General features: G+C 41.4%; 2 protein-coding genes across 5 annotated transcripts in view; both read right to left on the minus strand.

Annotated features, from left to right (window-relative positions):
* Positions 1–825: 825 nt before the first annotated feature.
* LOC146234121 (eIF5-mimic protein 2-A-like) lies at positions 826–5419 on the minus strand. 2 transcript variants are annotated; one of them, XM_084689485.1, is made up of 13 exons: positions 5298–5374; positions 4863–4975; positions 4483–4556; positions 4208–4384; positions 3964–4058; positions 3770–3835; positions 3497–3632; positions 3208–3317; positions 2868–3038; positions 2600–2746; positions 2345–2483; positions 2114–2236; positions 826–1559 (listed from the first exon to the last, which is right to left on the minus strand). In XM_084689485.1, the coding sequence occupies exons 2-13, from the start codon at positions 4880–4882 to the stop codon at positions 1528–1530; spliced, it is 1290 nt and encodes a 429-aa protein (XP_084545611.1). In that variant the 5' UTR covers positions 4883–4975; positions 5298–5374; the 3' UTR covers positions 826–1527. The 2 variants fall into 2 exon arrangements, with proteins under 2 accessions (XP_084545611.1, XP_084545612.1); XM_084689486.1 differs by lacking the exon at positions 4863–4975 and having other exon boundaries at positions 5298–5419.
* A 4662-nt stretch (positions 5420–10081) lies between these two features.
* The window catches only part of myo1b (myosin IB), a 51649-nt gene continuing 45698 nt past the window's right edge, over positions 10082–16032 (minus strand). For 2 of the 3 annotated variants that reach the window (XM_084688838.1, XM_084688836.1), the window contains 8 exons: positions 15499–15585; positions 14374–14448; positions 14076–14210; positions 13822–13928; positions 13556–13688; positions 13122–13274; positions 12811–12941; positions 10082–12627 (listed from right to left, as the gene is read on the minus strand). In XM_084688838.1, the coding sequence (XP_084544964.1) occupies positions 12498–12627; positions 12811–12941; positions 13122–13274; positions 13556–13688; positions 13822–13928; positions 14076–14210; positions 14374–14448; positions 15499–15585 (951 nt within the window). In that variant the 3' untranslated portion in view covers positions 10082–12497. The remainder of the gene's footprint in view (positions 12628–12810; positions 12942–13121; positions 13275–13555; positions 13689–13821; positions 13929–14075; positions 14211–14373; positions 14449–15498; positions 15586–16032) is intronic. The other variant, XM_084688837.1, reaches the window with a different exon arrangement.

Raw genomic sequence — 16032 nt, forward strand, 5'->3', positions numbered from 1 at the left:
AATTCCATTTATACACAAAACCAACCAATCAGACCAAATCTTGAATGGGGTGTGAGAGCCATCAAGTTGAGACCGTCCAGAAATTCCAAACTTTAGCATATGAGAGGTGGGGGTAGGTTTGATACCCAGCCTTACAAAATATTTGTGTTTATATATTATGATACATTGTGTATCGATCTATTGAATTATGAAAATAGTTTCAGCAATCAAATTGTTTCACTGTTTTTTAAATATTCCAATAGCCTGGTTATATTAAGTCAACTCCTAAATCCACATCATCCATTATGAATATCTGAGATCACATTTTAAAAGGTCTGTGACTAAGTAACAGTAGGCCTAAAGGTAAAAGGTATAATTTAACAGAAACAATTAAACATCTTAACTGATAATCAGATTTTGAAATATCTAATTAAGACACAATATTCGAAAGCCAAGACCCAATATTTGAAATGCCTACATACACACGCCACATAAACATAGGGATGCTTTTCATACCTTTTGCTTTTTAAATTACTATCATAAATCAAGTTCAATGACCTCCTAGTATGAAGTGTTTGCTACTCATTAGATTACTGTCTCATCTCCATTTCCTCATGCTAGGCTGAGCCCTAATTGGCTTTTAAAACAAAGCAAAGTTGACCCATGTTTGTTTTGCACCTCTCACCATTGATAACCATTCTGGTTGTTCAACACTTGACACCTTTGAGTGTTGACCCCAGGTCATGAGGATCTCGTCACAGTATTTTCTTCACCGCAATTGCCCTTGCTAACTCTTTCTAGATAAATACTTCATGACAGAATGACCAGCAAAAAAAAAAAAAAATGTTGACAACCAGTAATTGCTTTTATTTTAAAAAGTCAAATTGATAACAGGATAAAGAAAAAAATTATAATCTTGAAGCTGGCACAGTATGTTACAGATGAAGTAAATAGCGATTACAGTTCAATTCAATGGGCAATGCCACCAGCACTGTTGCAGTAGACTGGTTAAGGTCCAAAGGAGGAGAGATGAAATTAGGGAAGGTCAGTCACATTGGCAAAAAGGAGAAAAAAAGAATGTTTTTCCAACAGTCCATCATTAGTTGTTGCAAAACAAAGTTCTTAATTATGCATTAGCCTCAGGCAGACTTCCACAACCAAAGGTGTCTAAATGAAATGTACATATTCCAATGCTCTAGTTGATAGGGAAGTCCTGAAACTAACACAAATACATAAAAAAGTGGGGTTGGATACATTTCCTCAAATCTGGCAACGTGTCCTCACATCAATGAGGAAGTATACTCGTGATTCATATTATAAGAAGTGTAAACTTTATTAGTTCCAATAGAAAACAAAATGTTTAAAATGGATAGGATGTAAAAGCCCTTACATTACACCTAGACATTATGGTTCGAGTTGAGGAGGTAGAATACAAAAGAAAAGAAAGTAAATAACTAAAGACAAGCACTTCTGTAACAAAACATTATACTGCTCCAGGTGCTACGTTAGTTAGCCTAAAAATGTCGAGTCTTGGTTGGCCTGAGGACTTCAGTCTGCCTCTTCCTCCTCTGACTCAGATTCTGGAACACAGCAAATTCAGTGTCAGCCATATGAACAGAAAACCAGAAATTAACACACACAAAATATCTATATCTATCTATCTATTTTTTTTTAACAAAACCTTAAGGGTCACATGTAGTTCTGGTGATTGATTTGCAATTGTGGTCAATCAAATAACCGGGAAGCAAAAGTGAATTTTGACCCGAAGACAGATTGGAACAGCACTCCTAGTTTGTGATGCAATGCAGTTTTGTAACATAATAAATAAAAAAAAGACTAACATATATAATAAAATATTGACAAATTGTATCGCGTCCAAAATAAAAGGTTGTATACTGTCATATCAAACAGCCCTACATGTAACATTATAAACCAGAATTTCATTTGGTTCCAACTGGTTCAGGAGTGTTCATTTTAAAAAGGTGGAACATAAAACAGGAAATAGTAACAGATTCTGCTCAGAACAAACCAATTGAAAGAATTCTGTCCCTGGTTTAAATTGAGACATGGAAAAGTGAATAGTATCTATCGCTCTTATTGGTAGATAAGTCCCCTCACAACCACACATGCTTACCTTCCTCCGCATTCTTGAGCCACTCCACAAACTTTTTCATCTGTTCCAGAAAAACACTCTTTCCTTTGGCAACATGAGCTTCAGTGTACCACTTCAGAATGGCTTCTTCACTCAGGACATCCGCTGAAAAAATAAGACCAATCAAACCACTCCTCTTAAATCATGCACCCACCCATGACGGAACCATTAACTAATCAACCATGCATCTATACACGTACAGCTACCGCATACCTTTGTAAAGCAGCACGACAATTTTCTGGAAAGCCTTCATGAAGTGGATGTTGTCGTAGCAATACTCTTGAATCTTGAGCATCAGGGTTATCTCAGACTGGCCCTGGGAGGTGAAGGCCTTGAGCAGGGGACTGTATTGCTGTAGAAACAAGACAGATGTTACACTTGATCAAAGTACAACTTTTGTAAAAACAAGGCATATAGAAAATACAACAAAGATCTAGGATCAGAAGCCAGCATGGGATGGTGCCTGACCTTCAAGAGTTTGATGGCTTGTTCGGTACAAAGCTCCTCTTTCTTGTTCCACTCCACAGAGCTCATCACACTGCTCCAGATGATGCTGATCATGGTCTGCTCGGAGATGCTGGTCTTCTTCATCTCCTCCCTGACATAGGCAATGGTCTGCAGAAAAACCAGACGTGACAGTTAACACGAGGAAACAAACCCAAGTCCATCAAAGCAGGTCGATCCGTTGGATCTGTTGGCTTTCCTGTATTACAACTAAAAAAAGAGGGAGCGTTACATCTTTTAATGGCTCCCCAAGTGACATCTGCTCCTGCAGCTCTTTCTGGAGTTCCTTCCGGGCCCCGATGGACTGCTGGTTTCTGGCAAAGTCTGACAGCTCTTTGAGCCCGGCGTCGGTGAAGTACTTGGAGAAGTGCTCACAGCTACGCTTGTTGGCAGGAAATAGCTCCTGAAGGATGTGGGAAGGAGAAGGCTGTAATAATACTTCTCAGCAGCAAACGATTCTCTGAAACTCTAGAGCCTTCCCCTTCATCCCATTCCGCATTAACTGATAAAACATTGATTATACTATAAAAGGTTAACTTTACACATTTTAACAACCTTCGATCTACACTCACCATGAGCCTATTATCCATGCCGACCTTGCGGAGACTACCTGCAACAGAGTTGATGTCCTTCTCATGGATCCAGGATTTGAAAAGTTTCACAGCAAATGCTGCAGAGACCCCTGTAGGGTAAAATCAGAGATTGACTTTAAGCTCCAGAGCATACAACAGAAAAATCCCTTCTCAAACTTATGAAGAATTTGACTCCACAACATTAGCATTTTTTTGTGTTGCAACGCAGACAAAAATGAGCCGTATTTAACAATTGACGAGACTGAAGCTGGGGAAATCAAATCCTTACCTTCTTTGACAAGGTTTTCATTGTAGAGGCTGTTCAGGATGGAGGCCGAGATGTTTCCATTGGCCAACAGAATGCCAGTCAGCATGGCCAGCTTGTTGCGCTCAGACTCAGTAAATCCTTTTAAAAACAGCAGCAACTGAATAGAGGACATGGAACAAAAGAGCGAAAAACTGTTACAAGACAAATTGTTGGGCGACAAAGATGAAGTCAGAACATCTAAACCAATATTGGATATACACAAGTAGTACATTTCTTTACATTCAGTTTACTGACCTTCTTAATCTCTTCCTCAAAACCTTTCTCCAGGTATTTGTAACGCCTGATAAGCTTGTTAAAGACCTTCACATAACAAACAAGAAAAACATAATTCTAGCATAAAAGCATAAATCTTGGACTGTAGTGATTTTGAAAAATACACCAATTTGGAGGTTTCTGGGAGCACTGTAAATCCCATACTTCAAACAAACCTGTGCATATGCTTGCATGGTCTCTAGGTCTTCTTGTGCCGTGAAGAGACAGAACTCTGTGCGGGTCAAGTCATCAGACAAGGTTCCCCCAGGGGCTGAAAACAGACAGACATTTTAGGCAAAACGGCAAAGCTCATACCCATCTGATACACTCAACGTATAGAATATTCAAGTACAATTGAAACCTTAGACTAAATGAAACTTAAATATTTAACTAGGCATAAGACATGCAAATATCTTTTACCCAGCATTCCGCCAGCCACCAGGATGTCAAAGAGTGTCTCAGCATAGCGACGGTAGTCAAGTTTTGCGCCAGAGGCATCAAGAAATTTCGCAACAGCTTCCAAATCAGAGCCAGTTTGATTCAGACCTTGTACGATGCTTTCCTGAAACTGGGTAGGGTCAAACCTCTCCTTTTCATCTGTTGACACAAGAAATGTTTAGTGGCGTGGAATAGCTAAACAAGACGGCAGCATAAGTTATTTTTTCCCAACTGGATACGTAAATAATTAAGCTCACCTCTCTTCCTAGTTTTAAAACGCTGGCCTGTTAGCGTAGGCTTCTGCTGCCTTTGATTACTCATAAAAGACACCCTGTACAAGACAAGAGAGAGAGTACAACGATATAAATGAGTGACAAAAGGTCACATCAAAAACATCTGGTAATATGTGTGATCAAATCAAATTGGTTTGTGATAAAGATGCACATGACAGAGGTAACGATGAACAGCTAAATTGCCATGATAATATGAAGCCCGTCACCACTGTTTGTTAGCTGGCCACAATTAAGCACAACCATAATCCATTAAAATTAGAGCTAACAGTAGAAAAGGGGCTGTTTAAGTTGCCAATCCCCCCCCCCCCTTTTTTTTTTTTGTTGTACAAGCAAGCATTTGTTACGTTTTAAAGGCTCTACACATCCATTACTGTCCACCGCATTCAGCTGGGTTGGTCGAGGCCAGAATAGTTAGCACTAACCGCCTTGCCTTGTTCAAACGGCATCATGTGCAAAACTGAAACCAAACAGATGTCTTTCATTTACAAATAATTAAGAAGTAAGGCGAGCTCCCATGCTATATTACTTCGACTAGGCGTCAGGTTTTGTTTGTTTAGTCCTACTGTCGTAACTACGTAGCTTGGAACTGTATGTTCCTTCTAATTCTGTTAGCTCATAGCTAGCTAGCCTAGCTATGCTCGGTAGCTAGCCAAACCAGTAGACGCATGTCTCCTCCTCAAATTAAATTGACTGAACATTACCACGATGTAACTTATATGCAATATTTTTACCTCGATGATATACGCAGCGAAGCTGTACACAATCGAATGACAACTTACCGAATTCCGATGTATGATCAAAAACAGTCAAAGAAACTCTAGGTACTGCGACACAACAACGAGATTCCTTGGCCTAACCAAAAAATCTGAGGAAGTACTCTTCTGCGCCGACGCGAGCTTGATATCTTATGGATCATCACACTTTAGTAGGGGAGACAGCAATAATTTTAAAATAAAACATCTCTGTTATAGATATATATCAGCAATGTATTACAAATAAACAACACTGATACATATATTGTGACAAATCTATAAGACCATCATTGATCAAAATTGGCCTAAAACGCAGACACTTTCTTTAAAGGGCATACCACCCCACTTTAGAAAGTTGCCACCCTCCCTGAAAAGGCAAGCTTGAACAAAGGCCCCGAGGTGAATGTTCTTCGACTGAATACGGGGAACTCTGAACAATGCACATCTCTGTTATGGTCCAAAAAAATGTCTTATTGCAGTAGTGTAGGAAATGACATGCCAACGGTAATCTGAAACGAATCTGAAGTGTACTTTTGAAATGCGGCTTTGAGTTGAAAAAGGTAACCTAAACAGGCTATCGGATAAAACGTGTTAACTGAAACAAAGTTATTGACATTGAGTGCGATCACTGGCAAGAAGTTGAAAGACTAAATGTGTCCGGTTATAGAGTAATCAACCCAGTTTGTTTAGCCAAAACCTCAACTTGAGGGCTTTATCTCCAGACACAATGAAACTGGATATACCTGGGATATCTATAGGAGATATAGGCCTGCTATAGCCTAGTAGGCTTTAGGAATAGTCAAGATCGTCTTACTGGTTTTTGGTGCATAAGGGTTTTGTATACTTGAAATCCCATCATACCTACTAAAAGATCTAAAGACCTACTGAATGCATCAGTCTCAAGAAGCTTCAATAACACAATACATCACAAACTTAAATTACCTCCGGGCATAATAAAGGGAGTCAAATGTATATCTTATTGACTGCCTTTCCCCATTTAGAATCATGAACACCCAACAGATCAGGAGTGTAGGCTAGTTTATGTAAACAGCATGATTGTCTTGCACAAGCTACACCTTGAGTGCATAATGGACTACTAGTCATAACCCTAAATGGGCTGACAAATAAACTAAATTAAAACAATAGCAAAACCCACTCAGCAGGGCCCAGGGGATATGTGCTGATAATCAATTCTAATAACTCCAAAACATAACCAGTACTGTTTTTTTTCTCATGAAATATATATTGGGGATGCTCCAATTTGATCGGCACCATATCGGCCGATATTCCCATTATTTGTTTTGATCGGCGTTCTCAAAACGGCCGATCAAACATGGCCGATCAGATGACATAAAATCTGTGAGAACTACTATCAGAGACGTTTCAATAAAACGTTAGATAGGCATTTCAAGCCGCCAGTGGTAAGAAATGATTCTTTAACCTTTAGATGCGTGAGTTCTAAATATTTCCGACGCTTCCACCAGAGTTATTTTTCCAAAACGGAAGCTAGCTAGCTTTAGTTAGCTTCCATTACCTAGCAACCTAGTATAATACTCGTAGCAATGCTACTACCTGCTAGTGTTACTTGTTAGCCTCCTAATTGTACATTTTGAAGCCATACTATAGCGTTTGTCATAGTTTTTGTCTATCGGAAAATAGCCGGTTGGAATTTTCAGAATCGCACATGTGCGACATTACTCTGTGAGAACGGAAGGTTGTCAATTAATGGGGTCAGATGGCTGAGCGGTTGGGGGGGCGACATAGTGATCTGACAGGTGATCGGTACTATCGGATCGTCAGAAACTGATTTCAGTGATCGGTACCAAAAAACCTGGTTGGAGCATCTCTAATATAGCCTATATCATGAGGTCTCAAGTCACATGCTGTACATTATTGATTCCTCTTGAGATACTGCAAACAGACATCAGAGGAAGTCTCCAAATGCGTTTTAGACGCTCCAAAAAAGTAAGAATTTAGAATAGCTTTCTTGATTATTGTCACTACTTATTCATGTGAAAATGAAAACATGGGTTCGGTAGACTGCACTGCAGTCTCATTTAAATGTTTTGGTCACATTTTGGACACTATTGGGATTAGATTTCCATCCACTGATGCCTTCATCCTCCACTTAAATGAGATTTGGGTGGCGAATATAGTGTTTTTGTGTGAAGACAGTTTGTTTTCGGTGAGCCCTATCTGCATTTAATATGCCAAGCTCAGGAAGAGAACTGTAACATTGCACATACCCATTTTTAATATGGGAGCAAAAGGCAGAATATGGCTTTGACAGTTTGTTTGATAACACTAATAACGTTTTCTTAAGCTTATTGAATGAGACACTAAATCTGACAGTAATTTAATGAACTCAACAGACTAACTTTTGAACCATAAACTAATTTAATTAACTGCACAGGTTATTAAACATGCTCAGACTGTAAATCTGTTCAATAAAGTCAGAGCGCAATTAATTATGAACATGTTTAATCAACTCCACACTTTATTAACAGATCAATAACTAGATTCTGAGTTCCGTGACTTGTTTAAAAAATGTCTTCCATGCATGTTGTGGAAGACATTTAGATTTTCCTGTGTGCTTAAATTATTCACTAATCAAGAGAACTAGTCATTGGATACTAGTTAGTATGTTCTCATGTAAGCTTGCTATTAATAAGAGTAGATTGTGTGTATGTGTCAGGGTTAATACATGTTTGAGATCAGGAGAAAGTACTGGCTAAAAGGTCCTTGTCATGACTACAAGGAGATCTCCAACTATGAACTCTGTAGTTTGAGTGGTCATGTGTTGGGAGCTGTGAATCTCTTTCTCTGAGACTGTTGTAACGTCATTACTGCCTGACTGTCACTATCTATGTTTACATTCTTGTGCCCTATAAAAGATGGTCCTCCGGCCTTCAGAGCGGAGAGCGTTCATAGTTGGAGCTCTCCTTGTAGTCATGACAAGGACCATTTAGCCAGTACTTTCTCCTGATCTCAAACATCTATTAACCCTGACACATATACACAATCTACTCTTATTAATAGCAAGCTTACATGAGAACATACTAACTAGTGTCCAATGACTAGTTCTCTTGATTAGTGAATAATGTAAGCACACAGGGAATCTACATTTCTTCCACAATGTAAGTGACTTACACCCATTGTGCCAGTGCCTACCATGATGGTTCTGGGGTGTACAGTACACCTTTGAATAATGTATGAATTCATGTATTATACTTACTTCATCTGTGTCTATACAATAGCCTGTGGCTTTTGGGTAGACCCCCAGATCCAGCAGAGCATGAATCAAATATTGAGGATTTTGGGGCATGAACTACATCCTTTCTAAATCATTTTACAAAGGAAAATACAGAGTGGCATGCAGAGACCCTCCAGTGCAGTAAAGCTAGTATTATTCATTGAGCCCTTTAAACAATACAAAATAGCTGTTTCAATCCCTGCTAGTACTGATTCTTGCAAATTGAGTTTTTCTGCACTAAAGCTGGTGAAAATATATCTTAGGTTCACAACATCACATGAGAGATTAAGCAATTTAGGTGTATTTAGTATGGATTCAAGGAGGGCAAAGGTCTTGAATCTAGATTCATTTGGTGATATTTGCAAGAAACCACAAAACCTGTAGAATACAGCTGATGTGACTGATACTGATTATGTAATGCAAATGTAAAAATGGAAGGGAAATGCTAATAAATTGTGGAATAATTATGAACATGGTCTTTTGCCTGTTAATACCTGCAGTGCAGTGTAGAAAACTATATGACAACAATAATGTTTAATGTTACTGGCCCCAGCTTAGCTCCCCCAGTTGAAATAGTTTAGAAGTTCCACTGGAAAGGGCATGACATGGTGGTCTTTGGATCTTGAAACTACTTCTGACTCAATAGCAAAGATTAATATTGCATATCATAGGAATTCCTGTAGGTGGCACCAGAGACTTCAATAAATCAGGGAGACTCCACTAAGCACAAAACTTTCAATTTTCATATATTATTAAAAAATCTTTGGTGTCAATACATGTGTATCGAGTCTGTGAATAGATATCCTTTAATTAAAGTGGCTTGATTCATTACAGATGTTTTTGAAACAAGAAAGTAATGCTCATTATCAATGCTGGGTGGCAGTCATCCTATTTGATGCCATGGTCTGCATGGAAAGTGCCTGTTACACGGGTTTAACTTGTCATACCCTGTGATAATCACATGTAGCTTGTTGCAGATGAGTTGTACTTTGTCTATTCTCTGCCAGACAATCCCGTAGAGGGACTGAATCACAACGGGAGGCCTGCCCCTCCTTCCTTTCCCAGCCTGTAGATCGGTGGGAACTGGGTATGGGACAGCCCATAATTGTGCTCTATTTTTACCTCTCTGTGCACGATCTGTCAAGGACGGCTCCCCTGGGACCTGCCGCCGGCAGGCTCCCCTGGCCGCGGAATTTAACCCGGGAACAACTCTCCAGATGTGATGGAAAACATCTGGGCTGCTGCCGACAGGGCTGTCCACCTCCCTGTCTCCCTCTGACTCTCTCAGGCTTGTTGGTACTGCTGATAAATAGCATCTCAACCCAGGGATGGGTTTTGATCAGTCAACCCTGTGTGGATGACAAAAAGTGCATCTCTACAAAAGGCCTCAGTACCATTTGTTGGTCTTATATATCGTTATGAGAAGATATGCATCACCCATGTAGTCATCTTATGCACCTAGCAGTCATGAAGTGCATTAAAAACAATTATGTATAGATGGTGCAAGGACATATCAAAAGTGTGCATCGCAACAACCCTAAAATCCAGGAAACTGAAAGATGGTAGCCAAAGTACTTTATTAATTGTTTTTTAATTTAAAAAAAGAGATTACTTGTAAATGTTACATTGAGTTCTATTGAAACACGTCCATGTTCTCGGTCTCATCATAGGTTACGTTAGGCACACAACAAGAATGCATACATCATTTGCTTTTCTAGTTTGTCTTTTACTTCAGATAAAAACAAATGAAAGAGAGAGGGTTAACCTTTGCAAACTGCATTGAAATCTCAAACTGTACAGAGCAGAGAAGCAAAAACTCTTCAATAGAGCTCAGTTTCCCCCTGTCCAAGGAACAGAAACAACCATTTCCCAAGTACACCTGTGTCTTCTGTGTAACTACAAAGAAAAATAAAAGAAAAAAAAAAACATGAAAAGGGTTTTAAAATCAAGGTCCACCTGTAGAATCTAAGGAACGTGAGTTTGGCTGAACTATACCTCCACATCACCCATTGGTTTTCTTAACAGTACAAAAATCTCCAATAAAACATCCAGATAAAGAATATATCAAATATACTTCAAAATATAGCACACTTTTTGTGTTTGGTTTCTGATCAGCAACATTGGCATGTGTGTGTCTGAATGCCAAATATGTACATAGGCAGAGTAGACAGTAAAGCTGTGCCGGGTTAAACTTGGAGCAAACCTCTGTAGAATGTATACATGCCATATGCACTCTAACAGAGTTTGGGATTGCCCCAAGTAAAACACTACATTTATTATTAGCCCAGAGGTCACTAAAAATAAAACAGCCCACATTGCAATTGCAAAAAACATAGATATTTTTGGAACACAGCAATAAGAGAAGTAGCACAGAATACTATATTCCACCACTAAGCTGGGTCTACAGCCTAACCTATGTACAGCCAATGTGCATTACCCAGTAAGCATAGTTTCTCTGGGTATCTCTACTACACTTTCTAGGGAAACATCAAATGTGAGGGAACTTGCGCTCCTGTCAACATTGTACATCCTATATCTATGTTTCTACTCCCAGGCAAATGAGGAATAATGCAAATTGGTGTATATGCAGCGTTCAGGCAACGAGCACATTTCACATTTGCACAAGAGAGCCCTCGGAAACAAGGGGCTCTGGACTGAAAACCCCTAGATGTGGGAAAGTCATCAGGGAGGACCCAGGGGTCCACTCACTTCCTGTGTGGTTGGGAACATGTCATCCCACCAGTCTAGCCAGGGGTCTTGATGACAGTATATTCTTTATAGACCCAGGATCCAATCCTTCTTCGTATGATGAGTACAGAACATATAGTATGCAAAGGATGTGGAACTGCCTAGGTCAGATACAGGTAGAAAAGATACAGTTTAATATTATGCTTTTTACAAGTACATTGAGTAAAGTTTGAGAGATGTATTGAACGTCAAAGAAGACTACAGAAAAAATGGATATTGATCACGTGCACAGTGCAGTACGTTAGTCTTGCCCAGGCTGGGAGGGTGCCCTTCCCAGTGGTTTTTGGCATAAACAACGACAATGGCTTGAAGAGGGACCATTTACCTTACTGGTTCTTAATGACAGCCTTGACTTGACTCTGACACTCTCCCACACGGAACAAGTCATGGTGCATCCAACAACGTAGGGTTAGATCAATGGCACATGTGGGTCTCGAACAAAAAGTGGTTTACAATCACTTGGCAAATTACATTTGACAAGCCCTTGGTGCTTCTGCCGAACCACCCACTCTGCAATAGGTGCAAGCAAAGCCTAACAAATCAATAATATCAATCTCCTCGACAGTTTGATAATGACGTTTTTTTTCCTCTCACCCAGGTGAACATCACAAGTGCAGTCATTTTAACATGAACTTTCAAGAAAAAAATGTCAGGCCTACGGTAGCGCAAATTTTTACTGGTCTTCCTCTGTCTAGAAAGTTGCCTTTCCAGATATCTTATAGACAGGGTGACTGAATGTCAAAACCGTTGTCTGGTTTCCACAACCCCCCCCCCCCCCCCATCTCTTCACCCTGACAGAAAACTGAAAATAGTTACCACTTGGTCATTTTCGTTATCGTCGTCCATGTCATCATCACCATTGTTTGTCTAGATAACTCACCAAATCCATTGGCTGGAGAGACATCGTTTTTGCCACCAAACTACCACTTTAAAAACGATGACATACAAAACATAAAACAACCTTCTGTCCTCCATGTCTCTGTTGGAACGCAGCCCAGCGGGGCTCTCTCTACCAAAGATGGGCAGCACAGTTCAATATTACAGTGATTGAAGAAATAATTTTGGATGAAATGAAAAGACACAAGATAACAACCACAACAAAGTAGAATAATTGCACAGTCATTGAAGAGGGCTGGGGAGGGGAATCATAGGGTGGAGTTTGGGGTTCAAAGCTCAATTGTCCTCGAGCGAAACACCCAATTATGGTGGTGGTGGGGCGGGGGTCTTTATGGCGACGGCACAGACACCTCCAGCAGGCGGTTGTTTTTGCGCTTGCATGCCGCGCTGTTGCCATTCTTGGGACCTCCCTGGACAAACTTCACGCACACCTTGTCCTGCTTGAACTGCACCAGAAACCTGCCATGAGAGAGAGAGCGAGAGAGCGAGAGCGAGAGCAACTGAGTCAGGTTGTCTGTATGTAGTGAGGGTGCGTTTGTGTTAGATTGTGCTTAGAGGAGTGAAACTTTCAGAAGATTTGATCCTGGGACTATGAACGGAGGGGACAGGAAGGAGAGAGGGCACAGGGACAGGAGCTCGTACTCGTCTGAGATGTTGATGTTTATCTGCTCCCTATCGGCCATGGCTGTCCCAGCACGGTGGAGTTTAGTGATGATTTCTATGAGATGGTCGCTGCTCAACAGGAAGTCACCTTTGGATGCTGAGGCAGAGCCCTGTGGGGATGCGATAACGACAGTAAACATAGTAGACTGACATGATTGTTCGATGTTTTCAAGTAGGGATCAATTTGACTTCCATTTAATTCACATGGAGAATAACTAGAACACAACAGAAGACAGTTTCACATACGGTTTTGGTGTACTGGATTGTAAATGGGCCATTTGGTTCCTCACCTCTTTGAGTTTTAGGGCAAAGAAGCCGTCATTTTGAGTGCTGACGGACACACTGGTGAGGTCTGGTAGAGGAACGCTGGCCTTCACCTGGCCAGTTTTCTGATCGGCCAGAACAAAGTTGTTCTTGGTCAGCAGGAAGATCCTGGAAGAACCCTGTAGAAAGAAGAGCTGGCTTACCCAAACAATCATAACTCACCTAAAGAATGCCTGATACTGTATGCCTAAGATTGATTGATGATTTTTTTGGAACTGTAAATGGATCATATTCAAATGTACAGTGTTCCCAAACACATAGCTAAGATTAGTCTTTGGGCTGTATTCTGCACAGGCATGTTCAGACATGGCTTTAGAACATGTAAATGTCTCAGTCGTAAAACTGTCCGAAACCTGTAGGCTGAATGTCTGGAGGCGTGTGTTGCTGTTGCGGTCCTCACCTTGCCGTTGGCCCTGTTGATCTTGTTGACTACGTCTGCCAGCAAGACCTTCTCCTCCACGGCGCTGTTCAGCTTCTGGTACTTGGGGTTCTTGTTGATCTCCACGTAGTCCCCTTTGAAAGGCTGACTCACACTGCACAACACAAGAGGTCCCACCATGTGAAGGATGATTCCACAGGACATGGATAACCCAGGTGTAAAATAGGTGTGTCTGCTGTACATGTGAAAGTGTAGAGTGGGACTTCATTGTGAAGGAGACAGCCAACCTGCTGGGGTAGAGAGCCTTCTTATCCTTGAAGATTTTGCTCGCCTCCAGTTTCTCCTCATAGACTGCCTTCTTGTCCTCTGTGAACTGGCTCCTGTACTTCTTGCACTGATTAGAATAAACAAGTATCGACATTCGAGTTTCAGTGATGGAACCTCCTCACCTTTTCTATCTATCTATCTATCTATCTATCTATCTATCTGGTATAGGATTCCATTTAGGAACAGATGGATCCAGTATTGCTAGGCAGCTGACCCTCCAGAGGTAGAAGATTCTCCTCAGCTCTGTGTTGGCCCCCTCCATGAACTGGTAAGGCCTGGCCGGCCACTTCTTGTCTATGGGGGACATGGTGGGCATGGTCTTCTTCAAATTCAGGAAGTACTTTTGCATCTGGAGACAAACAGGAGAGAGCAACTCAATATGCAGTGGATTTATGGCCAATATTCATGGACATCCGAAAATTCCATTCCTTATTATAATTGACTTGGAGACGTGCAGTGAATTATCTGGATGGTCTTGGAAAAAAGACAGTTCTCATTCAGGTGTTACTTACGATCCTCTGTATAGTGAAGTCGTAAATCTTCCTGCCGGCATGGGCCCTGAAGAACTTCCTGTACTCTCTGCGGACCTGTAATCAAAATGACGACTGTCAATCAACTATCACTTTGGTGACCAGATGGTAATGAGAGACAGTGGCGAGGACCCACAACACCGACGAAACAGGACGGTAGACCAACAGACGTGGGGTTAGTTTCAGACAGGAGACACACCAACAGAGATCTAAACAGGAAGGTAAAACGGCAAGGTTTTAATGGTTATGTAATACGTTATAATAACTGTAGGAACGTCCAATGGTTTTCTGAAAAAAGTAATTATTTGAATTGGTGGAGTTTGTGGTAAATAACACCAGTGCTGACTTGTAACACTGTGTAGGTCATCATTTGATAACAATTAACGTGAGGAGAGGATTTTGGCCACTGAGTGAGACAGAGCTAATGAGTATTGGCAACCCTTCATGCGTTAGAATGACACACAGTGGACACAACAATCACATTACAAGGATGTAGGCCACTGGTAGGACACCCGGACAACACAAACAGGATGTGACCAGAGACATCAACACAACAAAGGAGCACATTTAGTATGTTAGTTTGACAGGCTAACATGCACCCAATGTCAACAAGAAAGACTGGACAGGTGAAATCAGATGGAAACATTCAGATGGATGGATGGACAGACAGGCGGACATCCAGGCAGCCTCTGCCACACTGGGAATTTCACCTCTGAGAAAATGTGGTCTTCAGGAACCAGAAGGGGGGGGAAAAAAGCATCTGTCACTCAATTATCGAGCGTCAGCTTATCTAAAGCCCAGGATTATAGTAGCAGATTTAACTTCATGGGAGGAGAGGAGATGCTTTGACTCATAGCATACATCTGAATCCCCTGACCAGAACAATGCGTCACTGAAAATAAAGGTGGGGAGGAGGTGCTAGGAGAGAATATGCATCAGTACTGATCGGTCCACATGTCAATCATTTTTTTCCTGTGGCACTAGTCCTCAAGACTCATCGGATCCTCAGTTTAATGGGCAGAGGCTGGCTGAATTCTGGCAAGGCCCCCCCCCCCCTCCCCCAGCCGTACAACAGGGAACACATGTACTGGGGTAGGTCCGAGATACCTTGAGTCCCAACCAGTAGGCCCAAATGACGGCAACGGCGTGCTTACGCCTGGCTCCCTCCTTCAGGCGCCTCAGCTCCCTTCGGGCCTGCGAGGAAGGGGAGGAAGAGACGGGAGGAACCAATGAAGCGCGATGGCAAGATGAGAGCGAGGAGGAGGAGGAGGAGGAGGAGAGGTTGACACACGGGTGGAGCAGAGCCGACACACTGCCTGCCGTCTCTGAGGAACACGCACAGTCACCACACGACACGCACGAGCCTGTCTGATCACCACGAGCTGAGGATGTGAAATCCCCTTCAAAAGAATAGCATATAAGAGTATTTTTCCAAGAGGTGTCAAGCATGTTACTGTGTAAACCATGTTTTTAACTGAAGCTTTCTTGAGTGAGACCGACGAGGCTCGTTTCGGCAAGGCAGTGGGTCACTCAAAAGGATCCAACACTACTTACTAGAAAACAAAAGCAAAAAAAAAACACAGCACTTCTGTATCAGGAGGACAGCAGGCAGGCAAGGAGGCGTCACATGCACACACAACT

The sequence above is a fragment of the Hypomesus nipponensis genome, chromosome 23, assembly GCF_054491055.1.
Source record: "Hypomesus nipponensis isolate SF chromosome 23, ASM5449105v1, whole genome shotgun sequence".
Classification (NCBI taxonomy): domain Eukaryota; kingdom Metazoa; phylum Chordata; class Actinopteri; order Osmeriformes; family Osmeridae; genus Hypomesus; species Hypomesus nipponensis.